Source organism: Bombina bombina, chromosome 6, assembly GCF_027579735.1.
Source record: "Bombina bombina isolate aBomBom1 chromosome 6, aBomBom1.pri, whole genome shotgun sequence".
NCBI classification, from domain to species: domain Eukaryota; kingdom Metazoa; phylum Chordata; class Amphibia; order Anura; family Bombinatoridae; genus Bombina; species Bombina bombina.
The window spans coordinates 932,148,782-932,176,334 of NC_069504.1; the positions used below are offsets into that span (position 1 = coordinate 932,148,782).

At 36.1% G+C, this 27,553-nt stretch overlaps 1 protein-coding gene across 1 annotated transcript in view; it reads right to left on the bottom strand.

Annotated features, from left to right (window-relative positions):
* TENM2 (teneurin transmembrane protein 2) overlaps positions 1-27,553 on the bottom strand; it is a 1,369,502-nt gene that overhangs the window by 761,562 nt on the left and 580,387 nt on the right. The window contains exon 5 of the mRNA XM_053719586.1: positions 16,896-17,134. Within this exon, the coding sequence (XP_053575561.1) occupies positions 16,896-17,134 (239 nt within the window). The remainder of the gene's footprint in view (positions 1-16,895; positions 17,135-27,553) is intronic.

Genomic DNA, 27,553 nt, shown 5'->3' on the forward strand with positions numbered 1-27,553 from the left:
TTGATGTTATTTTATGTTTTTTGAATTCTATCCTTTAAGTAGGCATACGCTGTGGATGCTAAGGCTTCTTTGTTGATTTGTGTGGATGTGACTCACATTCTTGGCAGAAGCACTGCTTATGGCAAAAGTTTACATGTCTCCTGCAGACCAATGGTGCCTGTGCAGAAGACATGTGCAGAGTAAGTGTAGGCTATGGTTGATAGTACTCTGGATTTTTTGTTTGACTGATAATGCTGTACTAGTTCCAATTTAAATTGTTTACAAAATGATCTTTCATATGAATGAAGCAATTCACCCTTATTAACATATTGGGCCAGATAAGAGTGGAGCGTTATCTAACACTCCCACTCAAGCCAAGCGTTAACTGCAATAGAAGTATGCTTTTTGTGCGCATCAGGTTGTGCTCGTAATATGAGTTAAAAGTAAACTCTTTTCGATTGTGTGCTAATCCCACGGGCGCAAAAAGCTGAACTTAGAATATAGTGTGCTTATTCATGTATACCCCCTATAGAATTCAAAGGAGAAAAAAAACCTACTTGTGCGCGAACCCGATAGCATATTCTCATGTGTGCTTACCCAACATAAAAATAATAATATTTCACATTCCAATGTTCTCTACATAGCAGAATGTGTTCTATTTATTCATAAATACATATTTCTACAAATATCTGATGATATTTTAGTACACTATATATCTATACCTATATATATATATATATATATATATATATATATATATACATGATGACATATATATATATATATACACAGAATATCTATTTATAAATACATAGAACATATTCTGCAGAACATTGAAATGTGAAATGTTTACAGTAACTGCATAGTTAAAACTTTTATTAAAAATGAATATTGCACAAATAGGGTTTTTCTTGTTTTCATCTACTTAACTGCAAAGGGCTCCAATGTACTTATATATGTGTGTTATGTGTGTACATATGTATTTATGCGTTTATATGTGCATATATGTCTATAAATACATATATACACATTTAAATACATATGTACACACAGATATATATATAAATATATATATATATATATATATATACAGTATATATGCAGTATATACATCTTTAGAGATGTCTATGTATGTAGCTCAGTGTTAAAGCCCTTTGCCTGTCTTTATTTTTCTAACACCTGAGATCTCATATCTTTGAGCCCTAATAACTTTTTTTGTACAATATTTTTTTTTAATTAATTTTTATTAGATGGTGTTATAATGAGTGTAAGTGTACTTTATAATGTATTTTTGACGTGATGATTATGACACAATTTTTTTTGGTGAAACATTTAACCTGAGCTCTGAGGATCTTGCTACCACAACCTGCGTTAACTTAAACTGCACTCAAGCAATCGTGTTTACTTTCAACGTGTAATATGAGCGATATAATGTTGCGTGCAAACACCCGCAATAAATCTCTTATCGTGCACAAATGTTAGCGCTCCACTTGTAATCTAGTCCATTTTGAGTAAAGCTAAGAAAAGAGCATTTTTGTTTTTCAACACTGCAAAGATATTTTTGTGCAATGTTTGTATTACATTCTTTTTGGGTTTATAACCTTTCTTATTTTTTTTCCAATAAGACTTATATGTTTGTTTTTTATTTGCACTAAACGTTTTGTCAGTTTTTATACTTTATGCAATAAGAAAGTGTGCTGTGAAATGTTTAATGATAATCGCCTAGATTTAGAGTTCTGCGTTAGCCGTCAAAACCAGCGTTAGGGGGTCCTAACGCTGGTTTTGTCCTACCGCTGGTATTTAGAATCAGTCAGGAAAGGGTCTAACGCTCACTTTCCAGCCGCGACTTTTCCATACCGCAGATCCCCCTATGCCAATTGCGTAGCCTATCTTTTCAATGGGATCTTTCTAACACCGGCATTTAGAGTCTTGGCTGAAGTGAGCATTAGAAATCTAACAACAAAACTCCAGCCGCAGAGAAAAGCCAGGAGTTAAGAGCTTTCTTGGCTAACGCCGGTTCATAAAGCTCTTAACTACTGTGCTCTAAAGTACACTAACACCCATAAACTACCTATGTACCCCTAAACCGAGGCCCCCCCCCACATTGCCGCCACTCTAATAATTTTTTTTAACCCCTAATCTGCCGACCGCACACTGCCGCAACCTATATTATCCCTATGTACCCCTAATCTGCTGCTTCTAACATCGCCGACACCTACATAATATTTATTAACCCCTAATCTGCCCCCCCCCCAACGTCGCCGCTACCTTACCTACAATTATTAACCCCTAATCTGCCGACCGGACCTCACCGCTACTCTAATAAATGTATTAACCCCTAAAGCTAAGTCTAACCCTAACACCCCCCTAAGTTAAATATAATTTTAATCTAACGAAATAAAATAAATCTTATTAAATAAATTATTCCTATTTAAAGCTAAATACTTACCTGTAAAATAAACCCTAATATAGCTACAATATAAATTATAATTATATTGTAGCTATTTTAGGATTAATATTTATTTTACAGGCAACTTTGTATTTATTTTAACCAGGTACAATAGCTATTAAATAGTTAATAAGTATTTAATAGCTATCTAGTTAAAATAAATACAAAATTACCAGTAAAATAAATCCTAACCTAAGTTACAATTAAACCTAACTCTACACTATCAATAAATTAATTACATACAAATACCTACAAATAAATACAATTAAATAAACTAACTAAAGTACAAAAAATAAAAAAAGAACTAAGTTACAAAAAATAAAAAAATAATTTACAAACATTATAAAAATATTACAACAATTTTAAGCTAATTACACCTACTCTAAGCCCCCTAATAAAATAACAAAGCCCCCCAAAATAAAAAAATGTCCTACCCTATTCTAAAATAAAAATTGAAAAGCTCTTTTACCTTACCAGCCCTTAAAAGGACTTTTTGCGGGGCATGCCCCAAAGAATTCTGATCTTTTGCCTGTAAAAAAAAACATTCAATACCCCCCCAACATTACAACCCACCACCCACATACCCCTAATCTAATCCAAACCCCCCCTTAAATAAACCTAACACTAAGCCCCTGAAGATCTTCCTACCTTATCTTCACCACGCCGGGTATCACCGATCCGTCCAGAAGAGGGTCCGAAGTCTTCCTCCTATCCGGGAGATGTCTTCATCCAAGCGGGGGCTGAAGAGGTCCATCATCCGGCTGAAGTTTTCATCCAAGTGGGGGCTGAAGAGGTCCATCATCCGGCTGAAGTCTTCTATCAAGCGGCATCTTCAATCTTCTTTCTTCCGGCTCCATTTTCATCCCGCCGACGACTTCCCGACGAATGAATGTTCCTTTAAGGGACGTCATCCAAGATGGCGTCCCTCGAATTCCGATTGGCTGATAGGATTCTATCAGCCAATCGGAATTAAGGTAGGAAAATTCTGATTGGCTGATTGAATCAGCCAATCAGATTCAAGTTCAATCCGATTGGCTGATTGGATCAGCCAATCAGATTGAGCTTGCATTCTATTGGCTGATCGGAACAGCCAATAGAATGCGAGCTCAATCTGATTGGCTGATTGGATCAGCCAATCGGATTGAACTTGAATCCTATCAGCCAATCGGAATTCGAGGGACGCCATCTTGGATGACGTCCCTTAAAGGAACCGTCATTCGTCTGGAAGTCGTCGGCCAGGATGGATGTTCCGCATCGGTGGGATGAAGATGGAGCTGGAAGAAAGAAGATTGAAGATGCCGGATAATGGACCTCTTCAGCCACCACTTGGATGAAGACATCGCCCGGATAGGAGGAAGACTTTGGACCCTCTTCTGGACGGATCGGTGATACCCGGCGTGGTGAAGATAAGGTAGGAAGATCTTCAGGGGCTTAGTGTTAGGTTTATTTAAGGGGGGTTTGGGATAGATTAGGGGTATGTGGGTGGGGGGTTGTAATGTTGGGGGGGTATTGTATGTTTTTTTTACAGGCAAAAGAGCAGAATTCTTTGGGTCATGCCCCGCAAAAAGCCATTTTAAGGACTGGTAAGGTAAAAGAGCTTTTCAATTTTTATTTTAGAATAGGGTAGGGCATTTTTTTATTTTGGGGGGCTTTGTTATTTTATTAGGGGGCTTAGAGTAGGTGTAATTAGCTTAAAATTGTTGTAATATTTTTATGTTTGTAAATTATTTTTTTATTTTTTGTAACTTAGTTCTTTTTTTATTTTTTGTACTTTAGTTAGTTTATTTAATTGTATTTATTTGTAGGTATTTGTATGTAATTAATTTATTGATAGGGTAGTGTTAGGTTTAATTGTAACTTAGGTTAGGATTTATTTTACAGGTAATTTTGTAATTATTTTAACTAGGTAGCTATTAAATAGTTATTAACTATTTAATAGCTATTGTACCTGGTTAAAATAAAAAAAAAGTTGCCTGTGAAATAAATATAAATCCTAAAATAGCTACAATACAGGGAGTGCAGAATTATTAGGCAAGTTGTATTTTTGAGGATTAATTTTATTATTGAACAACAACCATGTTCTCAATGAACCCAAAAAACTCATTAATATCAAAGCTGAATAGTTTTGGAAGTAGTTTTTAGTTTGTTTTTAGTTATAGCTATTTTAGGAGGATATCTGTGTGTGCAGGTGACTATTACTGTGCATAATTATTAGGCAACTTAACAAAAAACAAATATATACCCATTTCAATTATTTATTTTTACCAGTGAAACCAATATAACATCTCAACATTCACAAATATACATTTCCAACATTCAAAAACAAAACAAAAACAAATCAGTGACCAATATAGCCACCTTTCTTTGCAAGGACACTCAAAAGCCTGCCATCCATGTATTCTGTCAGTGTTTTGATCTGTTCACCATCAACATTGTGTGCAGCAGCAACCACAGCCTCCCAGACACTGTTCAGAGAGGTGTACTGTTTTCCCTCCTTGTAAATCTCACATTTGATGATGGACCACAGGTTCTCAATGGGGTTCAGATCAGGTGAACAAGGAGGCCATGTCATTAGATTTTCTTCTTTTATACCCTTTCTTGCCAGCCACACTGTGGAGTACTTGGACGCGTGTGATGGAGCATTGTCCTGCATGAAAATCATGTTTTTCTTGAAGGATGCAGATTTCTTCCTGTACCACTGCTTGAAGAAGGTGTCTTCCAGAAACTGGCAGTAGGACTGGGAGTTGAGCTTGACTCCATCCTCAACCCGAAAAGGCCCCACAAGCTCATCTTTGATGATACCAGCCCAAACCAGTACTCCACCTCCACCTGGCTGGCGTCTGAGTCGGACTGGAGCTCTCTGCCCTTTACCAATCCAGCCACGGGCCCATCCATCTGGCCCATCAAGACTCACTCTCATTTCATCAGTCCATAAAACCTTAGAAAAATCAGTCTTGAGATATTTCTTGGCCCAGTCTTGACGTTTCAGCTTGTGTGTCTTGTTCAGTGGTTGTCGTCTTTCAGCCTTTCTTACCTTGGCCATGTCTCTGAGTATTGCACACCTTGTGCTTTTGGGCACTCCAGTGATGTTGCAGCTCTGAAATATGGCCAAACTGGTGGCAAGTGGCATCTTGGCAGCTGCACGCTTGACTTTTCTCAGTTCATGGGCAGTTATTTTGCGCCTTGGTTTTTCCACACGCTTCTTGCGACCCTGTTGACTATTTTGAATGAAAAGCTTGATTGTTCGATGATCACGCTTCAGAAGCTTTGCAATTTTAAGAGTGCTGCATCCCTCTGCAAGATATCTCACTATTTTTGACTTTTCTGAGCCTGTCAAGTCCTTCTTTTGACCCATTTTGCCAAAGGAAAGGAAGTTGCCTAATAATTATGCACACCTGATATAGGGTGTTGATGTCATTAGACCACACCCCTTCTCATTACAGAGATGCACATCACCTAATATGCTTAATTGGTATTTTTAAACAACAAAAAAGATAGACAAATATTGGGGCATCTGTAAATGTCCCAAAAAAGCAAGGGATAAAAAAAGCACACGAAAAGTTATTGTGAAATAATCCAATTTCTTTATTTAACTGTCCCACTTCACATTCAGTGTTTAATCTGTTCCTCCGGGCTGTAGTAGTTAGAGGAACGTCTTACAATTTAAAATACAAATTCAAAACAAAAGCAGTACATAAAGCTATCAAAAAATCCCTATGCATACGTATGCAGACTAAAGAAATACTAGACTATAGGATAACATATGTGAAAATCATGCACACAATGTCTAAATACAAGACACTACTAAATTATCCTAAAATGTCAGACTCACAGCATACCATGTTGAAAATGAACAAAAACAACTTAACAGTCCATTTTACCACTGTTTAGTGTATATATGAAAGCCATATACTGAAAATACACAGCATGTGTCGGTAGATAATAGACCGCAACAGGATCTGCTGCACACTAGGTCAAAAAACCGATCCACAACTTGTATAATTTTAAGACAGTACTTATCTTCCAAAGTATAGTTGCGATGGTGCTTTTCCTTGCTGATCCGTGATTCCTCGGCGTGTGACGTAATCCCCAATGGGGGTGGTCAGCTCGTCACTGCAACTCCAATTGGTTCCTAGTACCTGAATCTGTATCCATTGGTCCAGGAGAAACCAAGTGAGAATAGACCAACCGCAACTCTGTATCTCCTTGTCAGGACACCCACGATGGGTATCAAGCTTTCTTGTTGACAAATGAAAGTACTTGGGAAATAAAGCACCGCTTTTTATAAGCTGTCCTCAGGCTCCAAAAGTCGATTCCTAAAGTCAGTTCACAGATACAACATCCATGCGCTATTGTTTCAGCGCAGATGCACAACTCCCAGGCTTGTTCTATTTATTAGGATACTTCCAAAGACAGCAGTATAGGCTTTATAAAAAGCTGGATTGAGACTTCCGCTTTAATGTATCACCACAGATACCTCAGACAGTATTTAGCTTATCCAAGGTGTAATACACATAGTGCCAACGCACGTTTCACCCCCCTCCAGAGCATGTGTCCCAGGGGTTCATCAGGGCATACTGAATCCATACCGGACATCCTCTTTATAGGACATACCTGATTACTCACAGGTGATTCTCATACACAGTCTCGCCCACATTTCGTTTAGAGAACTGTATCCTGTGAATAGCCAGGGGCCCTTAAAGGGATATTTATATACAAATAAATTACAACATTTATTTTAAATTCTGAAAAAAGGAAGGTTTGAAAATAATGACTGAGAATTATCGAAAGAAAAATGCCACTAATAGTATTCTCCATGCTAATAGTAGCCACCCTAATCATTTGAAAAGAGGAATACCATATGGGCAGCTCCTTCGCCTAAGAAGGAACTGCTCCTCACTTTCAAAATTTGACATCCATGCCCAGCAAATGAAGGAGAGATTCCTTCAAAGGGGATATTCAAACAAATGTCTTAAGAAATCCCTTTGGAAGGCTCGAAAAATGTCGAGGGATGATCTACTATATGGAGAAAAGATAAAAACTGAGGGAAATCAGATTAGATTTATCTCAATGTATAATGATCAATGGAACAATATTAGATTAGCTATGAAAAGGAATTGGCACATTCTCACCTTGGATGAGAAAGTGAGACAGGCTATAGGAGATATACCTCAAATGGCAGCCAGGAAGGCACAGAGCCTACGAGATAAGCTGGTAAAAAGTCAGTTTGTCAGAGGACCTTCTGATGCTGACTGGTTACGAAAAGATAAGGGAATAAAAGGTAGCTATCCATGTGGGCACTGTGTATACTGTGCCCACATGGATAGCACTAAACAATTCTCGGTGCAAGAAAATAAAGTCTTTGATATAAGATTCTTTTTCAATTGCAAGTCTGAGGGGGTGGTCTATCTCTTACGGTGTTCGTGCCCGGTCTTTTACGTTGGAAAAACTAAGAGGATGGTAAAGGACCGGGTACAAGAGCACAGAGATGACATCCTCTACTCTAGAGACACAAATGTTGCTAGACATTTCTGTGATATGCATAACAGCAACATAGATTCCTTAAAATTCATAATCATTGACAAAGGGATTACGAATGGACGAGGTGGTAACAACGATAAAGTCCTTTTACAGAAAGAGACTAAATGCATATATAGGCTGGGGACAAGATTACCAGTAGGTCTAAATGATAAATTGGAATATATAAGCTTTCTATAAGAAAGCAAAAACAAATCTGACAGGATGCTTGCCATTTATTTTGGAGTAATTTCTATGTGCAAATAGAGCTAAGACGTTACCTAGGAATGAGGGTGAAAGTTTAAAATGTTTGCTCAATAATGAAGATTTTTCATTCCTTGCACAATTTGAAAGTAGAATTTAAAATAAATGTTGTAATTTATTTGTATATAAATATCCCTTTAAGGGCCCCTGGCTATTCACAGGATACAGTTCTCTAAACGAAATGTGGGCGAGACTGTGTATGAGAATCACCTGTGAGTAATCAGGTATGTCCTATAAAGAGGATGTCCGGTATGGATTCAGTATGCCCTGATGAACCCCTGGGACACATGCTCTGGAGGGGGGTGAAACGTGCGTTGGCACTATGTGTATTACACCTTGGATAAGCTAAATACTGTCTGAGGTATCTGTGGTGATACATTAAAGCGGAAGTCTCAATCCAGCTTTTTATAAAGCCTATACTGCTGTCTTTGGAAGTATCCTAATAAACAGAACAAGCCTGGGAGTTGTGCATCTGCGCTGAAACAATAGCGCATGGATGTTGTATCTGTGAACTGACTTTAGGAATCGACTTTTGGAGCCTGAGGACAGCTTATAAAAAGCGGTGCTTTATTTCCCAAGTACTTTCATTTGTCAACAAGAAAGCTTGATACCCATCGTGGGTGTCCTGACAAGGAGATACAGAGTTGCGGTTGGTCTATTCTCACTTGGTTTCTCCTGGACCAATGGATACAGATTCAGGTACTAGGAACCAATTGGAGTTGCAGTGACGAGCTGACCACCCCCATTGGGGATTACGTCACACGCCGAGGAATCACGGATCAGCAAGGAAAAGCTTTTTATAAGCTGTCCTCAGGCTCCAAAAGTCGATTCCTAAAGTCAGTTCACAGATACAACATCCATGCGCTATTGTTTCAGCGCAGATGCACAACTCCCAGGCTTGTTCTGTTTATTAGGATACTTCCAAAGACAGCAGTATAGGCTTTATAAAAAGCTGGATTGAGACTTCCGCTTTAATGTATCACCACAGATACCTCAGACAGTATTTAGCTTATCCAAGGTGTAATACACATAGTGCCAACGCACGTTTCACCCCCCTCCAGAGCATGTGTCCCAGGGGTTCATCAGGGCATACTGAATCCATACCGGACATCCTCTTTATAGGACATACCTGATTACTCACAGGTGATTCTCATACACAGTCTCGCCCACATTTCGTTTAGAGAACTGTATCCTGTGAATAGCCAGGGGCCCTTAAAGGGATATTTATATACAAATAAATTACAACATTTATTTTAAATTCTACTTTCAAATTGTGCAAGGAATGAAAAATCTTCATTATTGAGCAAACATTTTAAACTTTCACCCTCATTCCTAGGTAACGTCTTAGCTCTATTTGCACATAGAAATTACTCCAAAATAAATGGCAAGCATCCTGTCAGATTTGTTTTTGCTTTCTTATAGAAAGCTTATATATTCCAATTTATCATTTAGACCTACTGGTAATCTTGTCCCCAGCCTATATATGCATTTAGTCTCTTTCTGTAAAAGGACTTTATCGTTGTTACCACCTCGTCCATTCGTAATCCCTTTGTCAATGATTATGAATTTTAAGGAATCTATGTTGCTGTTATGCATATCACAGAAATGTCTAGCAACATTTGTGTCTCTAGAGTAGAGGATGTCATCTCTGTGCTCTTGTACCCGGTCCTTTACCATCCTCTTAGTTTTTCCAACGTAAAAGACCGGGCACGAACACCGTAAGAGATAGACCACCCCCTCAGACTTGCAATTGAAAAAGAATCTTATATCAAAGACTTTATTTTCTTGCACCGAGAATTGTTTAGTGCTATCCATGTGGGCACAGTATACACAGTGCCCACATGGATAGCTACCTTTTATTCCCTTATCTTTTCGTAACCAGTCAGCATCAGAAGGTCCTCTGACAAACTGACTTTTTACCAGCTTATCTCGTAGGCTCTGTGCCTTCCTGGCTGCCATTTGAGGTATATCTCCTATAGCCTGTCTCACTTTCTCATCCAAGGTGAGAATGTGCCAATTCCTTTTCATAGCTAATCTAATATTGTTCCATTGATCATTATACATTGAGATAAATCTAATCTGATTTCCCTCAGTTTTTATCTTTTCTCCATATAGTAGATCATCCCTCGACATTTTTCGAGCCTTCCAAAGGGATTTCTTAAGACATTTGTTTGAATATCCCCTTTGAAGGAATCTCTCCTTCATTTGCTGGGCATGGATGTCAAATTTTGAAAGTGAGGAGCAGTTCCTTCTTAGGCGAAGGAACTGCCCATATGGTATTCCTCTTTTCAAATGATTAGGGTGGCTACTATTAGCATGGAGAATACTATTAGTGGCATTTTTCTTTCGATAATTCTCAGTCACTATTTTCAAACCTTCCTTTTTCAGAATTTAAAATAAATGTTGTAATTTATTTGTATATAAATATCCCTTTAAGGGCCCCTGGCTATTCACAGGATACAGTTCTCTAAACGAAATGTGGGCGAGACTGTGTATGAGAATCACCTGTGAGTAATCAGGTATGTCCTATAAAGAGGATGTCCGGTATGGATTCAGTATGCCCTGATGAACCCCTGGGACACATGCTCTGGAGGGGGGTGAAACGTGCGTTGGCACTATGTGTATTACACCTTGGATAAGCTAAATACTGTCTGAGGTATCTGTGGTGATACATTAAAGTGGAAGTCTCAATCCAGCTTTTTATAAAGCCTATACTGCTGTCTTTGGAAGTATCCTAATAAACAGAACAAGCCTGGGAGTTGTGCATCTGCGCTGAAACAATAGCGCATGGATGTTGTATCTGTGAACTGACTTTAGGAATCGACTTTTGGAGCCTGAGGACAGCTTATAAAAAGCGGTGCTTTATTTCCCAAGTACTTTCATTTGTCAACAAGAAAGCTTGATACCCATCGTGGGTGTCCTGACAAGGAGATACAGAGTTGCGGTTGGTCTATTCTCACTTGGTTTCTCCTGGACCAATGGATACAGATTCAGGTACTAGGAACCAATTGGAGTTGCAGTGACGAGCTGACCACCCCCATTGGGGATTACATCACACGCCGAGGAATCACGGATCAGCAAGGAAAAGCACCATCGCAACTATACTTTGGAAGATAAGTACTGTCTTAAAATTATACAAGTTGTGGATCGGTTTTTTGACCTAGTGTGCAGCAGATCCTGTTGCGGTCTATTATCTACCGACACATGCTGTGTATTTTCAGTATATGGCTTTCATATATACACTAAACAGTGGTAAAATGGACTGTTAAGTTGTTTTTGTTCATTTTCAACATGGTATGCTGTGAGTCTGACATTTTAGGATAATTTAGTAGTGTCTTGTATTTAGACATTGTGTGCATGATTTTCACATATGTTATCCTATAGTCTAGTATTTCTTTAGTCTGCATACGTATGCATAGGGATTGAGATTTTTTGATAGCTTTATGTACTGCTTTTGTTTTGAATTTGTATTTTAAATTGTAAGAAGTTCCTCTAACTACTACAGCCCGGAAGAACAGATTAAACACTGAATGTGAAGTGGGACAGTTAAATAAAGAAATTGGATTGTTTCACAATAACTTTTCGTGTGCTTTTTTTATCCCTTGCTTTTTTGGGACATTTACAGATGCCCCAATATTTGTCTATCTTTTTTGTTGTTTAAATTTATTATCCAAGGGTAGCACCGAAGATTAAATATACAGCAATATTTTCTACTCTCTCTATTTTTTAAATCTCTTTGTATGCTTAATTGGTAGTAGGCTTTCGAGCCTATACAGCTTGGAGTAAGACAACATGCATAAAGAGGATGATGTGGTCAAAATACTAATTTGCCTAATAATTCTGCACTCCCTGTATAATTATTATTTATATTGTAGCTATATTAGGATTTATTTTACAGGTAAGTATTTAGCTTTAAATAGGAATAATTTATTTAATAAGATTTATTTTATTTAGTTAGATAAAAATTATATTTAACTTAGGGGGGTGTTAGGGTTAGGGTTAGACTTAGCTTTAGGGGTTAATACATTTATTAGAGTAGCGGCGAGGTCCGGTCGGCAGATTAGGGGTTAATACTTGAAGTTAGGTGTCGGCGATGTTAGGGAGGGCAGATTAGGGGTTAATACTATTTATTATAGGGTTTATGAGGCGGGAGTGAGGCGGATTAGGGGTTAATAACTTTATTATAGTAGGCAGATTAGGGGTTAATAATTGTAGGTAGGTGGCGGCGATGTTGGGGGCAGCAGATTAGGGGTTAATAAATATAATATAGGGGTTGGCGGTGTTAGGGGCAGCAGATTAGGGGTACATAGGGATAATGTAGGTTGCGGCGGTGTACGGAGCGGCAGATTAGGGGTTAATAATAAAATGCAGGTGTCAGCGATAGCAGGGGCGGCAGATTAGGGGTTAATAAGTGTAAGGTTAGGGGTGTTTAGACTCGGGGTACATGTTAGGGTGTTAGGTGCAGACTTAGGAAGTGTTTCCCGATAGGAAACAATGGGGCTGCGTTAGGAGCTGAACGCTGCTTTTTTGCAGGTGTTAGGTTTTTTTTCAGCTCAAAAGGCCCCATTGTTTCCTATGGGGGAATCGTGCACAAGCACGTTTTTGAAGCTGGCCACGTCCGTAAGCACCGCTGGTATTGAGAGTTGCAATGGCGGTAAATTATGCTCTACGCTCCCTTTTTGGAGCCTAACGCAGCCCTTCTGTGAACTCTTAATACCAGCGGTATTTAAAAGGTGCGGGGGAAAAAAAACACGCGTAGCTAACGCACCCCTTTGGCCGCAGAACTCTGAATCTAGCCGTAAGATAGTTACATGGCACTTGGATATCTAAAGCACCATACTGCTTATCATGTATTATTTCATTTACAATTTATAAAGGAATGGAAGTTATCAAAGCAAGCTGCATATATTTTGCATTAGTATCTTATCTAACATATTAACATGGATTTTCAGTGAAAACTATACGGGGGGACTTTATTGACCTATATTACCTTATATTTCAAGTTTTCAGTGTACTGTCTGCTTAGCCATTTATACTAAAACATGATTGAGCAAAAGGTGGAGTTGTGCAACTTTCTGATTTGTGTATAAAGAATACAGGCACCAATCAGAAGTTGCAAATGCTTGTAGATTAGCACTATGTGCATGTGAAACAGTGTAAACTTAAAGGGCCACTAAACACAAAATCTTTTTTTTCATGATTCAGATAGAGAATACAAATGTAAACAACATTACAATTTACTTCTATTATTTATTTTGCTTCATTTTTTAGATATCCTTAGTTGAAGAAAAAGCAATGCACATGGGTGAGCCAATCACACGAGGCTTCTATGTGCAGCAACCAATCAGCAGCTACTGAGCATATCTAGATATGCTTTTCAGCAAAGAATATCAAGAGAATAAAACAAATTAGATAATAGAAGTAAATTAGAAAGATGTTTAAAATTGCATTCTCTTTCTAAATCATGAAAGAAAAAATGTGGGTTTAATGTCCCTTTAAGAGTTAAAAAAGGCTGTACTGTCTTTTTTAATAGACAGCATACTTCAAAGTTTAGTTGCAAGCATTTCTGAAGCTATAGAATTCATATAATAGACTCATTTCTGTTTTATAGACTTTTTCAAATGCAGCTATTTTTCCTACAGTTTTCAGAATGAAAGGGACATGAAACCCAAAAACTTTTATTTCATGATTTAGGTAGAACATACAATTTTAAACAACTTTCCAGTTTACTTCTATTATCAAATGTGTTTCCTTCTCTTGGTATCATTTGTTGAAGGAGCAGCAATGCACTACTGGTTTCTAACTGAACACATGGGTGAGCTAATGACAATCACTATATATATGCAGCCACCAATCAGCATCTAGAACCTAGGTTCTTTGCTGCTCCTGAGCTTCCCTAGATAAACCTTTCAGCAAAGGATAAAATGAGAAGGAAGAAAATTAAATAATAGAAGTACATTGGAAAGTTGTTTAAAATTGTATGCTCTATTTAAATCATGGATGTCTAATTATGACTTTACTGTCCCTTTAACTCAAGTGCTAAATGCTTTTTTTTATGCAGTGTAGTTATTGTTTATTCTCAGGGCCTGATTCTCTAAAGCTCTCTGCTCAGATGAGATTGCCTAAAATGATCTCCCAGCATTGCAAGAACCTTCACAACATTTTAGAGAGGCAAATTTTAACAAAATTTGACTCCCTAAGGGGTGTTCCCTGCATTTCTGGATGTGGAGAGACAAGCACAGTATAATATAGCACTGTATGACATAAGAGTTTTGTTACATTTACACATTGTGCTTTGCATTTTAATTTACTTTAGATTTGTCCTTAAAGGCTTCTTACATTTATTCTTAGTTATTTCTATTTTATATTTTTTAATCTATTTAAATTTTGTATACAGCAATGCATTTAGGATTTTGACTTTACAAATTCTGATTGTGCTCTGAGTGCTACATTGTAACGTTGTAACACATTAGCATCACACTATGTATTATTTGTGTATATTTTACAAATTGTATTGTTTAATCTCACCATTTGTATGAAGGTGAATTACCAATACATTTTTCTAACTGACAGAAAAGTAACATATACTAAAGTAGAAAAAAATACAGGCTAAACTGTAGTGAAAACATTCCTGTTTAATTTGCTGACATTTTATATCTGTGCCAGAGGCTCCCCTGATGACTTCACTCTCCCCTGTGAGATTCTCTATCCCAGAGAGCCTCATTACTATAGGAGGCAGCTTTTATCTCTCTAGAACTTCCAAGTTCTCTTAGTGAATTCAGTGATTTTCCCTGTGAATGCTGCATTATAATTTCACTCAAGTCTTGTGAGTTTTTGAGAAAAGGACCGTAAGTGATTACCCAGAAATTGAAACAAAGGAAACTGCTTTCCTTTTTTTCCTTATATAGCACCATGGACAGCAGTCTGAAATAACTTTTGGCACTATTTAAAAACAGGTGTGCAGATAAAAGTCAGCATCTAAATTTATAAAAAAAACATGTGTGCTTGAAAATGTTAAAAAGCAGTGAAGATTCTCTCGATTAGATAAAGAGATTATTCCTAACTAAAACAAAAAGAAAAAAACTCTTACTGTGATAAGTTTGTGATAAACAACACACCATTGTTTGTTGTTTTATTATTTTGAAGACATTTTTATATTTTACAAACTTTGATAAGTTTAAGAGATCAATATAGGAGGTATTTTACATCAGAACAAATGTTGTCCACATTTAAATGTAATTCCTGATATTAGTTGATTCATTTGTATAAGTTAAAGGGAGTCATAAAAAGATAGATAATGCCTTTACTACCCATTCCCCAGCTTTGCATAACAAACATTGTAATATTAAAATACTTTATAAAATTTAAATCTATACATTTCTGCCTGTTTCTAAACCACTACAGACAGTGCTTTTTTATTTGCTTTTCACAACAGGAGACTGCTAGTTCATGTGTGTTTTATAGATAACATTGTGAGTTATTTAAGAGACAGCACAACACAACACTAGTTGGCTAAAATGTAGTTCAATAGATAATACATAAAAACTCATGTGATCAGGGGGCTGTCAGAAGAGGTTTAGATACAAATTAATCGCAGAGGTAAAAAGTATATTAATATAACTGTGTTGGTTATGCAAAAACTGGGGAAAGGGTAATAAAGGGATTATCTTTTAAAACCATAAACATTTCTGGTTTAGACTGTCCATTTGCGTTCACCAACTAGACTGTTCTATCATGAATCAAATATTGAAAAATGGATTTAAAGACTTGAATATGACAGACATTTATATAAAAAAAAACATGTTTACTGAAAAACAGTTATCATTCAAATAATGACTTCACAGACTTACACTGAACTCACTGTAAGTTTATGTAATCACTTTTGGAAATCTAATTGTTATACATTTAAACTGTTTTCCAACAGTTTATATTGCAATATTTAATAAACAAACATTTTAATGTTTTCAATTGAAGGAATAAATGCCAAGAACAACCTTCAATTTTACCTTTATAAAGTTAACGGTAGTTGCATTGGCCATTCAATTGAAAACTCATGTATATTTCCAGCATGTTGGTTTTTGCTTCTGTTTTTGGAATATGAGCTCCAGATTGTGCATATTGATTTAAAGGGACACTGAACCCAAATTTTTTCTTTCGTAATTCAGACAGTGCATGCAATTTCAAGCAACTTTCTAATTTGCTCCTATTATCAATTTTTCTTCGTTCTCTTGCTAATTTTATTTGAAAAAGAAGGCATCCACGCAATTTTTTGGTTCAGACCCTGGACAGCTCTTTTTTATTGGTGGATGAATTTATCCACCAATCAGCAAGAATAACCCAGGTTATTCACCAAAATGGGCTGGCATCTAAACTTACATTCTTGCATTTCAAATAAAGATACCAAGAGAATAAAGAAAATTTGATAATAGGAGTAAATTAGAAAGTTGCTTAAAATTGCATGCTCTATCCGAATCGCAAAAGAAAAAAAGTGGGTTCAGTGTCCCTTTAATCATGTTATATCCAACTATAGTTATTTCATTTTACTTCTAAAAATACTCATTTTAATTTTAAGAGATACATTCTGTGACCATTTCTTTTTGAAAAAAATCAACATTTGTGAATGTCTGCTGTTCATTTTAAATGTTTATTCATCTTCTGTCTAAACACAGAACAATGACGAACTTACCGATGAAGTAGGCCAGCAGGATAGCAAGAAGAACGGCTGCAGCAATAGCTGATAAGGCAGCACATTTCCAACTACAATATTTGGAGGGTTTCTTTAATTTGAAGGCATTTCTGGAGAAGGTATTTCTGGGCAGAAGTCTTGGAGGAGGTGTGTAAACTGTTCCTGAAGTCAAGGGGTATCCAGGAGAAGAGCTACTGAACAAAGGAGTTGTTCCTGATGATGTCTTGAATAGGAAGTGTCTGGAAAAGAACCAAAACAAATGTTGACTAAAAAAACAGACAACTTTATCCATTTATATTCTGTGACATAATATTGTAGTTTATATGTTAGCATGATGCATATTGAAAGATTTTGACTTAAAGGGACAGTTTAGTCAAAATTAAAGTGTCATGATTCAGATAGGGAATGTCATTTTAAACAACCTTCCAATTTACTTTTATCATCAAATTTGCTTTGATTTCTTGGTATTCTTAATTGAAAGCTAAACCTAAGTAGGATCATATGCTAATTTATATGCCCTTGAAGGCTGTCTCTTATCTCAGTGCATTTTACAGTTTTTCACAGCTAGAGGGTGTTAGTTCACATGTGCTCACCCCCCAGGAGTTATTAATGAGTCAGCACTTTTTGGCTAAAATGCAAGTCTGTCAAAAATCTGTCAAAAGAACTGTGATAAGCGGGCAGTCTGCAGAGGTTTATACAGAGGTAAAAGGTATGTTAATATAACCATAGGTTATGCAAAATTGGGGAATGGGTAATAAAGGGATTATCTATCTTATTAAACAAAAAATTCTGGAGTAGACTGTCGCTTTAATACAAAATAAAGTACTAGAAAGAGATGCTGTAAGCGGAGAATGATAACACTGCAGTAAAACTTTATTTTATTCAGTATATAGGCAGTGACATCACTAGGGAGACTACCAGAACCTTTAACCCCAAAGGTGGGGAAGAAAAGTCCTGAATGCTGATATATGATTATTAGCCCCAAGTATCAATTATTTATAAAATAGCCACCAAGTTTCATTCATTTAGAAACTTTGGGACACCTTTCCACTGCATGGTGTGGGTGGCATTATCATTAGTTACAAAGAAATCTTCACTTAGCAATAAGAGTTTCGGCAAACAAAATGTCATTCCTACTGCATCAGTAACAGACAGTTTGTAACGGAGATCAATCTTTTGCTAAAAGGTGCATAAAATCTGAATCAAATTTGATGTAGTTGTCATGCCCACTGATCCATTTGACCTTTCCTGAAAGGTACTTTGAATGAATTTGCTAAAAGAGGAATTAAATAAAGGGAACTTTAGTTCCCAATATGTATTATTAGCATTTACCTATATAAACACTAAATCTAACAGTTTAAAAGGACATCCTATTTAAACAGTCATATCATCATATGGAAAATCACTATTTAAACATAATCTAAATATATTTGCATAAAAAGAGTTAATTTAAAGCTGTTTCAGATGTTTTGTAAATGTATTGTAAATGCATGTTTATGCCCGAGTGATATCCAGGGATTATTTGCCCAGTGGCTGATTAGGACAACTTCGATTGAGTCCCATTTTTTTAAGCACAGGAACATCCATTTTCCAAAAACAAAAACTGTAATATGTTTTAAATTTGTATGCAACTAAGAAACTCCATGACTTGAATGTATCTTTAAAAAAAAGAAAGGAAACAAGACTTTAAAAAAATGTATGTGCTTAAGTCTTTAGTGCAAACAAAAAATGAATTCTAAATTGTGTTTTTCTCAATGAACCAAGTTCTTATCCCCACTAGCAATTCTAGTTTATACTTTGCAAGCTTAGCACTCCCTGTGGAATGACCGTACATAGACAGAAGTTTACCAGAGTGCAATATTAACAAGAAACATTTATTGCTTTGCTCTTCTGCGGCAAAACAATGCTAAAGACTAACAAAATAATGAATTAATTGGGTATCGCCACAGTTCAAGTGATTGCAATGGAATTATTAAATACATAATACAATGAAATCTTTAATAAATTAATTCTTCTTTTTCCTCTGGCCTATAGAACACTTTGGAGAATATACTAAAAAATACACTTATAAATATAACACAACATACAGAAAGATATTTCTGTATCACATAAAAATGTTTTTCAATCTGTTCTGCAAATTAAAAGGACGTGCTTATGCACCAATTAAAAACACTTTAAACTCCTTTTTTTATTTATGCATAAGAAATGATTCACTACATTGCAAAAGATCTGCATACTAAGGGTTAGATTACAAGTGGAGCGCAAAATATCGCTTTTGCAAAAGCGATATTTGCGTTCCACTGAGTAATACCAGTGCAGGCAAATCTGCGCTGGTATTACAAGTTAAGTGCAATGCGAACAAGACAATTTTGTTAGAAAAATATTTATTGTTTTGCAGGCCAGGTCACACCTGATGAAAAACATCTGAAATGTTGTTTGTCTTCTTTTGCAATGGCCAATTAGGGACATATATAAATGAGTGCATTTACCTATCAACCAATCACTCTGCAGCATGTCAGAGTGTCTGTATTCTGGGATTGAAATACTTTAATTGATAATGAAAGTGAATTGCAACATTCTTTAATTATGCATAAACATTTTGGTCTAGACTATGGGGTCTATTTATGAAGCAGCGGATGCTAAACATTGTAAAATACTTGTTATAAATCGCTATGCCCATATGTAATAATTATATTTGTAATAGGCTTTACTCATCATATTGTTAGCGTTCCCCGAATATTCATAATCAAAATTAATTGATTTCCAAACCCACGTTAAAAGCTTTATTCTCTAGAACGAATCGTTCACGATAACCTGCATTAACAATATGGCCGTTATCGTCCGTACTGCGCATGCGCAATCTATGTAACGCGTCATCATCTACATCACTGTCCTGTGAAGCATCAGACCGTCTGAATTGATACTCGCAAAAACAGATGTGACAGCGATCTTAAACAGGTAAGATCACAACGCTTAGCTGCGAGAATTCCCTTTGCAATAACGAGCAGAAAATCTTAATAATTTAAAGAATGTACAACTAATTATGAATGAAACCCCTATTAAAGTAAGACATATTATTTATGGGATAGAAGATATTACTCAAATTAAGATTTAAAATGCTTATATTTTCATAATTTAATAAATAATGTAAGGTTTTAAAATAAATAAATAATAGAATTTTTAATTTCTAGTTATTGAATGATTATTATCAATTCCTATGTGTGACAAACAAATTATCCAAATGTTTTGAATTATTTAGATAATATTAAATACAAATGTAAAAATTAAGAACAATTTCGATATTCATAAAGCCATGAAAGAAAATAAAAAAAAAATAATATTGCAATTTTACCTGTTAAATTATGTCTATTTCAACACACAAGCTCAATGTAGCAGGTTTTTAATGAAATTAATAAAAACATTCACAACAATAGCTCACTGATTGAGTTTGTAGGTTGAAACGAGACATCAAAATAACAGTCATAAATTATAAGTAGAGATAACAATTTGTAAGTCCATTAGCAGGGTTTTCTCGTAAACAAGCCGTATCCTGTGTGTGATGGAATACCTATACAATCAATAGTTTTTTTTAATTGCACATGCGTTGTGCCAGTAGATGCATTAGGTTTAATTTGGTTTCAAAGCGGCAATATGCACATGCGCAAAATGCCGGGTGACAAAACAATGCGTTAATTATATGCACTATAATGAATTGTGATTGGACACAGAATTTTGTAATGAAGAAACAGTGAAAGGGGGTTTGGCTTGGATGATGTTGTTTCACCAAAATAATATATAGTTTTATTATGCTAATAACGCTCGTTTGGAGTTCAAAATAGGTTTTTATTGTTAAGTTGTGATGATTTGATTGTGATAACGTAATTATAGTGAAAAAACTACACTTTTGGAATCCTTTAAGAAGCAGGGGTCACAAGAACTGCTGGTGCAATGATAAATGCTGACAGCTTATGCTGCTGGCATTTATCGATGTGCGGTGGACATGATTCGCTATAGCGGATCATGTCTGTCTACAACTACATAAATAGACACCTATGAGTAGAAAGCTAGCTTGTGTTCGTGTTCAAGCGTTAAAACTGCTCGAATTATTTTTTTGTGCTCGGCAATTCACACTTATTTTATGAGTTGAAAGTAAAAAGTTTCAGCTCTTGCGTTCATAAAGTTGCAGTAACAAAAAAAACTTTGTGAAGTTGCAAATGCAATATTGCATTCCTGCATAGGCTTTTTATGAAGCCGTAAGCATCCACAAGTCTCACAACATAAGACGATAATCTTCCATATTTCGTAATTCAATATTCTGCACCTTGCAGAATATGTTCTATTTATTGTTAAAGAGATATTTAAATATATATTTGATGGATATTTTCACAAATATTTATTTTATTTATATATATAAATATATGTAATACACCTGTTGTTGGTCACATGCACAGCCTATAAAAGGTCGTTTTGTATTATGTACTAATCACTTGGCTTGAGAAAGGGTGAAAGCCCGAAACGTCGCCTGTATGTCACTGCTTGTAATAAAATTTTAAAATATAACTTGGAGTGCTGCAGCTATTTCTACATTTTGCTATTCATATCTGTTAAAGGTAAAACAGAGGCAGCCTGCACCCATAAGATATAAGAGGAATTGGTGCTGGACTTTATCTTTTCTATAACAATCACCAGTCATTAGAACAATCCCTAAAATTACATATACTAAAAAGCAAGCAATGGAAACTCAACATGATGTGTTCACGTTTTCTGATGTGGAGGCTGCTGCTATAGCTACATTGGTGAGTGGCCCCAGGGATTTTCTGTCAGTCCCTGATACAGACATCAGTTCCAAGCAATGGGAGAGAGAAAAAAGGAAAGAGGTGAATTGAGAATTACATTCCTCTACCTTAGCAGAATACTACAAAATACGCCGGATCCCAAGGGGATTAAGAGTGTCACTGAGACCAACACTCTTCATGGAAGACAAAGAATATTGCTCAACATTTGAAAAAATCTTAAATAAATGTTCCTTCAATTTGATGATCTTAACGATACAGCGGATACAAAAAGAAATACTTACTAATCAACAAAAGATAACAACACTTGAGACATTGTTGCAAGAGAAACTGTCTTCTACGGACTTTACCAACTTAAAAGCTGATTTGGATAAAAAGTTGGCAGAATTTCGCAAGGCTAATGAGGAGAAAAAAAGAGCTAAGCTTTCCAGAGATGCGGATGATGGGAGTCTCGTGAGACGAAAGTACACAGAGGTGATGTCAGACGCCAAAGCAGATGAGGAAGAGAGTGCTTCTCACGATCGGATGCCAGTGATACTTCACGAAATGGCTCAGTCGGGACAACACCACAGTCCCAGGCTTCTTTTTCTTCTTTTTCTCAACAGGTATCGAGACAAGACGGAGGAGGAGGAGGGGCGACAGAAAATACAAGCGGAGTCGCAAATCGGCCGCTGAGAGGACGTCGAGTGAAATGGTAAAATATTTAGTGATTAATATATCACAGATTCCGTTCACAGAAGGGGAGATGAACTTATTAAACAGAGGTCTTGGTTTTTGTCCAAGTAATACTATTAATTTTATGGATCTGGACATTGAATTATATAGATTTTTTAGACAGCTACGTCTTAAAGCTCATTTTGCTAGGATGCCTGAAAATATTGAATATACTAATGTTGACAATACTGATTGTTTAAAGTTTTCAGATTATAACTTAATTGCAAGTCTAACTTTTTATCCCCAACTAATTATCATCCAGTGGAGACTTATATTACACTGGTAAATAAGGATATTGTGAATTTTAAACATGATGTTAGGATACACAAAGGGATTTCATTTAAACATAATCTGTCGATAGAAGACAGAAAATCCTTGAAAAATATTGTGAACAATCCTAACATTGATGTTAAAAAAGCCGATAAGGACGGGGCAATTGTTATAATGGACAAATTTAAATATATAAATGAGATCAATAAACAATTGGGAGATTTAGAGGTGTATGAAAAACTTGATAGCAATCCTTTAAAAATCATACAAAATGAGATTATAACTCTTGTTCAGAAGGCCTTCAATAATAAAATTATAGATCAAAAGTTAAGAGTATTTCATAAAGAAAGAATGTATCACTCCACTTATATACATATTGCCTAAAATCCATAAATGTGCAATGAATCCTCCAGGCCGCCCCATCGTTGCTAGTATGGACTCAGTCCTGTCCAATGTACCTACCTTTTTAGATAAGATATTCAAACCGATAGTTTCTTATTTTCTATCTTACTTAGAAGATTCGACAGAATTTTTAAACAAATTGAATGTGTTAGCGTATCAAGCTCATCAAAGTCCAGTATTAGTGACTTTAGATGTCAAAAATCTTTATACCAGTATTCCACATCAAGGGGGTATAAAATCAGTTAAACAAAATCTTATAAAAGAAAAGATATATACTGACTCACAAATTGACTTTATCATTGAATTACTTACATTGGTATTAAATAATAACTACTTCTTATTTGGTGATACCTATTACAGACAAAAAAGAGGCACCGCGATGGGTGAGAATATGGCGCCACCATACGCAGGTTCATATATGGGTTCATTTGAACAGGAGTATATTTACTCTAATGAGTTGTTTAAAAAAACATGCCAGCGTATGGTGGCGCTATATAGACGATGTCTTTATGGTGTGGCTTGGAGACATAGATACTCAAATTATTTTTGACACAAATTAATTTCAATTCTGCTAACATTGAATTTACAATGCAATATGATGTTAAACAAATCAATTTTCTTGATGTAACAATTTATGTGGAAAATAAGTTTAAAACTGATATATTTGTGAAAAAAAACAGATAAAAATACTCTCCTGTCTTACGACAGTTGTCATCCAGAAAATACTATCAAGTCTTTACCTAAGTCACAATACACAAGAGTAAAATGTATTGTAAGTGATGAGAAATCCTGTGAGAACAGTTTACAAGAAATGGGTCAAAAGTTTATACAAAGGGGTAACCCTAAGGACATTTTAGAAAATGAAATAAATAAAGTAAAATTGGTTTCACGTGATGAATTACTTAAGAAAAAACCTAAAGATAAAAGATTAGACAGAATTCCCTTTGTCAGTACATATAATGTTAATAGTAAACAAATAACAGGAATAGTCAAAAAACATTGGCATATTCTAAAGAGCAGTTATAAAGAAATTAAAGGATTCCAATGTTTACCACTATTATCATACAAAAGACCAAGAAATTTACAGCATCAGTTGGTCAAAACTGATATAGGAAGTAATAAATCTAAAATGTTAATATCTAGTAAAAAAGGTACATTTCCATGTTACAATTGCTCATACTGCAGTAGTGTTATAAGATGTAATGAGGTCATACACCCACATACAGGAAAAATGTATAACATCAATGATATATATACCTGTCATTCGGAATTTGTTATATATCTGTTAAAATGTCCTTGTGGGCTTATATACATAGGAGAGACCACACAGAAAATGAAGGATAGGCTTACTCAGCACAAATACACCATACGTAAGGGTATAGTAGACTTACCAGTTTTATCACATTTCAAAGAGAAAAATCATAGTGTAAACCAATTAAGATTTCAGATTTTGGAACAAGTTCCCATACAAAGAAGAGGTAAGGATAGGATAAGAAAATTACAACAGAGAGAAGTAATATGGATAAATAGATTAGATAGTATGTATCCAAAAGGATTAAATAAAGATTATAATAGGTTTCTTTTTCTCTAATATTTTGATTATTAACTTTGAAAAAAATATTTTTCCTTTTTCACAATATAGATCAAGATTCACTTAAGAATTAAGAACACAAAGAAAAGGATTTTCACTGTATAGAATAAATTCTATTAGGACATTAAAATAAATAAAGAAAGATTGTATGATAGTCCTTTTTATGTTAGCAAAACAGAATATAATCCAAATGAAGTAACTTATTCACAGAAAAAATCTTTTTTGAAAATGAATATATGCTACATGTATTGCACTTAAGTTTTTGAAAAAAATGTGTGTTGAAAATTTCAAATGTTGTAATGGGACACTTTCGGCTAGATTTAGAGTTCTGCGGCCAAAGGGGTGTCCGTTAGCTACGCATGCTTTTTCCCCCCCGCACCTTTTAAATACCGCTGGTATTTAGAGTTCACAGAAGGGCTGCGTTAGGCTCCAAAAAAGGGAGCGTAGAGCATATTTACCGCCACTGCAACTAAATACCAGCGTTGCTTACAGACGCGGCCAGCTTCAAAAACGTGCTCGTGCACGATTCCCCCATAGAAAACAATGGGGCCATTTGAGTTGAAAAAAACCTAACACCTGCAAAAAAGCAGCGTTCAGCTCCTAACGCAGCCCCATTGTTTACTATGGGGAAACACTTCCTACGTCTGCACCTAAAACTCTAACATGTACCCGAGTCTAAACACCCCTAACCTTACACTTATTAACCCCTAATCAGCCGCCCCTGCTATCGCTGACACCTGCATATTTTTTTAACCCCTAATCTGCCGCTCCGTATACCGCCGCAGCCTATATTATACCTATGTACACCTAATCTGCTGCCCCTAACACCGCCGACCCCTATATTATATTTATTAACCCCTAATCTGCCCCCACAACGTCGCCGCCAGCTACCTACAATAATTAACCCCTAATCTGCCGACCAGAGCTCACCGCTATTCTAATAATTTTTTTAACCCCTAAAGCTAAGTCTAACCCTAACACTAACACCCCGCTAAGTTAAATATAATTTAAATCTAACAAAATAAATTAACTCTTATTATATAAATTATTCCTATTTAAAGCTAAATACTTACCTGTAAAATAAACCCTAATATAGCTACAATATAAATAATAATTATATTGTAGCTATTTTAGGATTAATATTTATTTTACAGGCAACTTTGTATTTATTTAAATTAGGTACAATAGCTATTAAATAGTTAATAACTATTTAATAGCTAAAATAGTTAAAATAATTACAAAATTACCTGTAAAATAAATCCTAACCTAAGTTCCAATTAAACCTAACACTACACTTTACAAACATTAGAAAAATATTACAACAATTTTAAACTAATTACACCTACTCTAAGCCCCCTAATAAAATAACAAAGACCCCCAAAATAAAAAAATGCCCTACCCTATTCTAAATTAAAAAAGTTCAAAGCTCTTTTACCTTACCAGCCCTGAAAAGAGCCATTTGCGGGGCATGCCCCAAATAATTCAGCTCTTTTGCCTGTAAAAAAAAAAACATACAATACCCCCCCCCAACATTACAACCCACCACCCACATACCCCTAATCTAACCCAAACCCCCCTTAAATAAACCTAACACTAAGCCCCTGAAGATCTTCCTACCTTATCTTCACCATGCCAGGTTCACCGATCCGTCCTCGGAAGTCTTGATCCAAGCCTCCGAAGTGTTGATCCAAGCCCAAGCGGGGGCTGAAGAGTGACGTCCATCCTCCGGCTGAAGTCTTGATCCAAGCGGGCAGAAGAGGACATCCGGACCGGCAAACATCTTCTTCCAAGCCGCATCGTCTATGTTCTTCAATCCGATGACGACCGGCTGATCTTCAAGACCTCCAGCGCGGATCCATCCATCTTCACTGACGACTTCCCGACGAATGACGGTTCCAAGATGGCGTCCCTCGAATTCCAATTGGCTGATAGGATTCTATCAGCCAATCGGAATTAAGGTAGGAAAATTCTGATTGGCTGATGGAATCAGCCAATCAGATTCAAGTTCAATCCGATTGGCTGATCCAATCAGCCAATCAGATTGAGCTTGCATTCTATTGGCTGATCGGCACAGCCAATAGAATGCGAGCTCAATCTGATTGGCTGATTGGATCAGCCAATCGGATTGAACTTGAATCTGATTGGCTGATTCCATCAGCCAATCAGAATATTCCTAACTTAATTCCGATTGGCTGATAGAATCCTATCAGCCAATCGGAATTCGAGGGACGCCATCTTGGATGACGTCATTTAAAGGAACCGTCATTTGGCGAGTAGGCGTCGGTTGAAGAGGTTGGATCCGCGTCGGCTGGGAAGAAGATGGCTCCGCTCCGCTCCGGAAAAAAGAAGATTGAAGATGCCGCTTGATAGAAGACTTCATCCCAATGATGGACTTCCGACTTCAGCCCGATGATGGAGTTCTTCAGCCGCCGCTTGGATCAAGACTTCGGACCCTCTTCTGGACCGATCACTGAACCCGGTGAGATAAAGACAAGGTAGGGAGATCTTAAGGGGCTTAGTGTTAGGTTTATTTAAGGGGGGTTTGGGTTAGATTAGGGGTATGTGGGTGGTGGGTTGTAATGTTGGGGGGGGTATTGTATGTTTTTTTTTTACAGGCAAAAGAGCTGAATTCTTTGGGGCATGCCCCGCAAAGGGCCCTTTTCAGGGCTGGTAGTTAGTTTATTTCATTGTATTTATTTGTAGGTATTGTATTTAATTAATTAATTTATTGATAGTGTAGTGTTAGGTTTAATTGTAGATAATTGTAGGTATTTTATTTAATTTATTAATTGCTAGTGTAGTGTTAGGTTTAATTGTAACTTAGGTTAGGATTTATTTTACAGGTAATTTTGTAATTATTTTAACTAGGTAACTATTAAATAGTTATT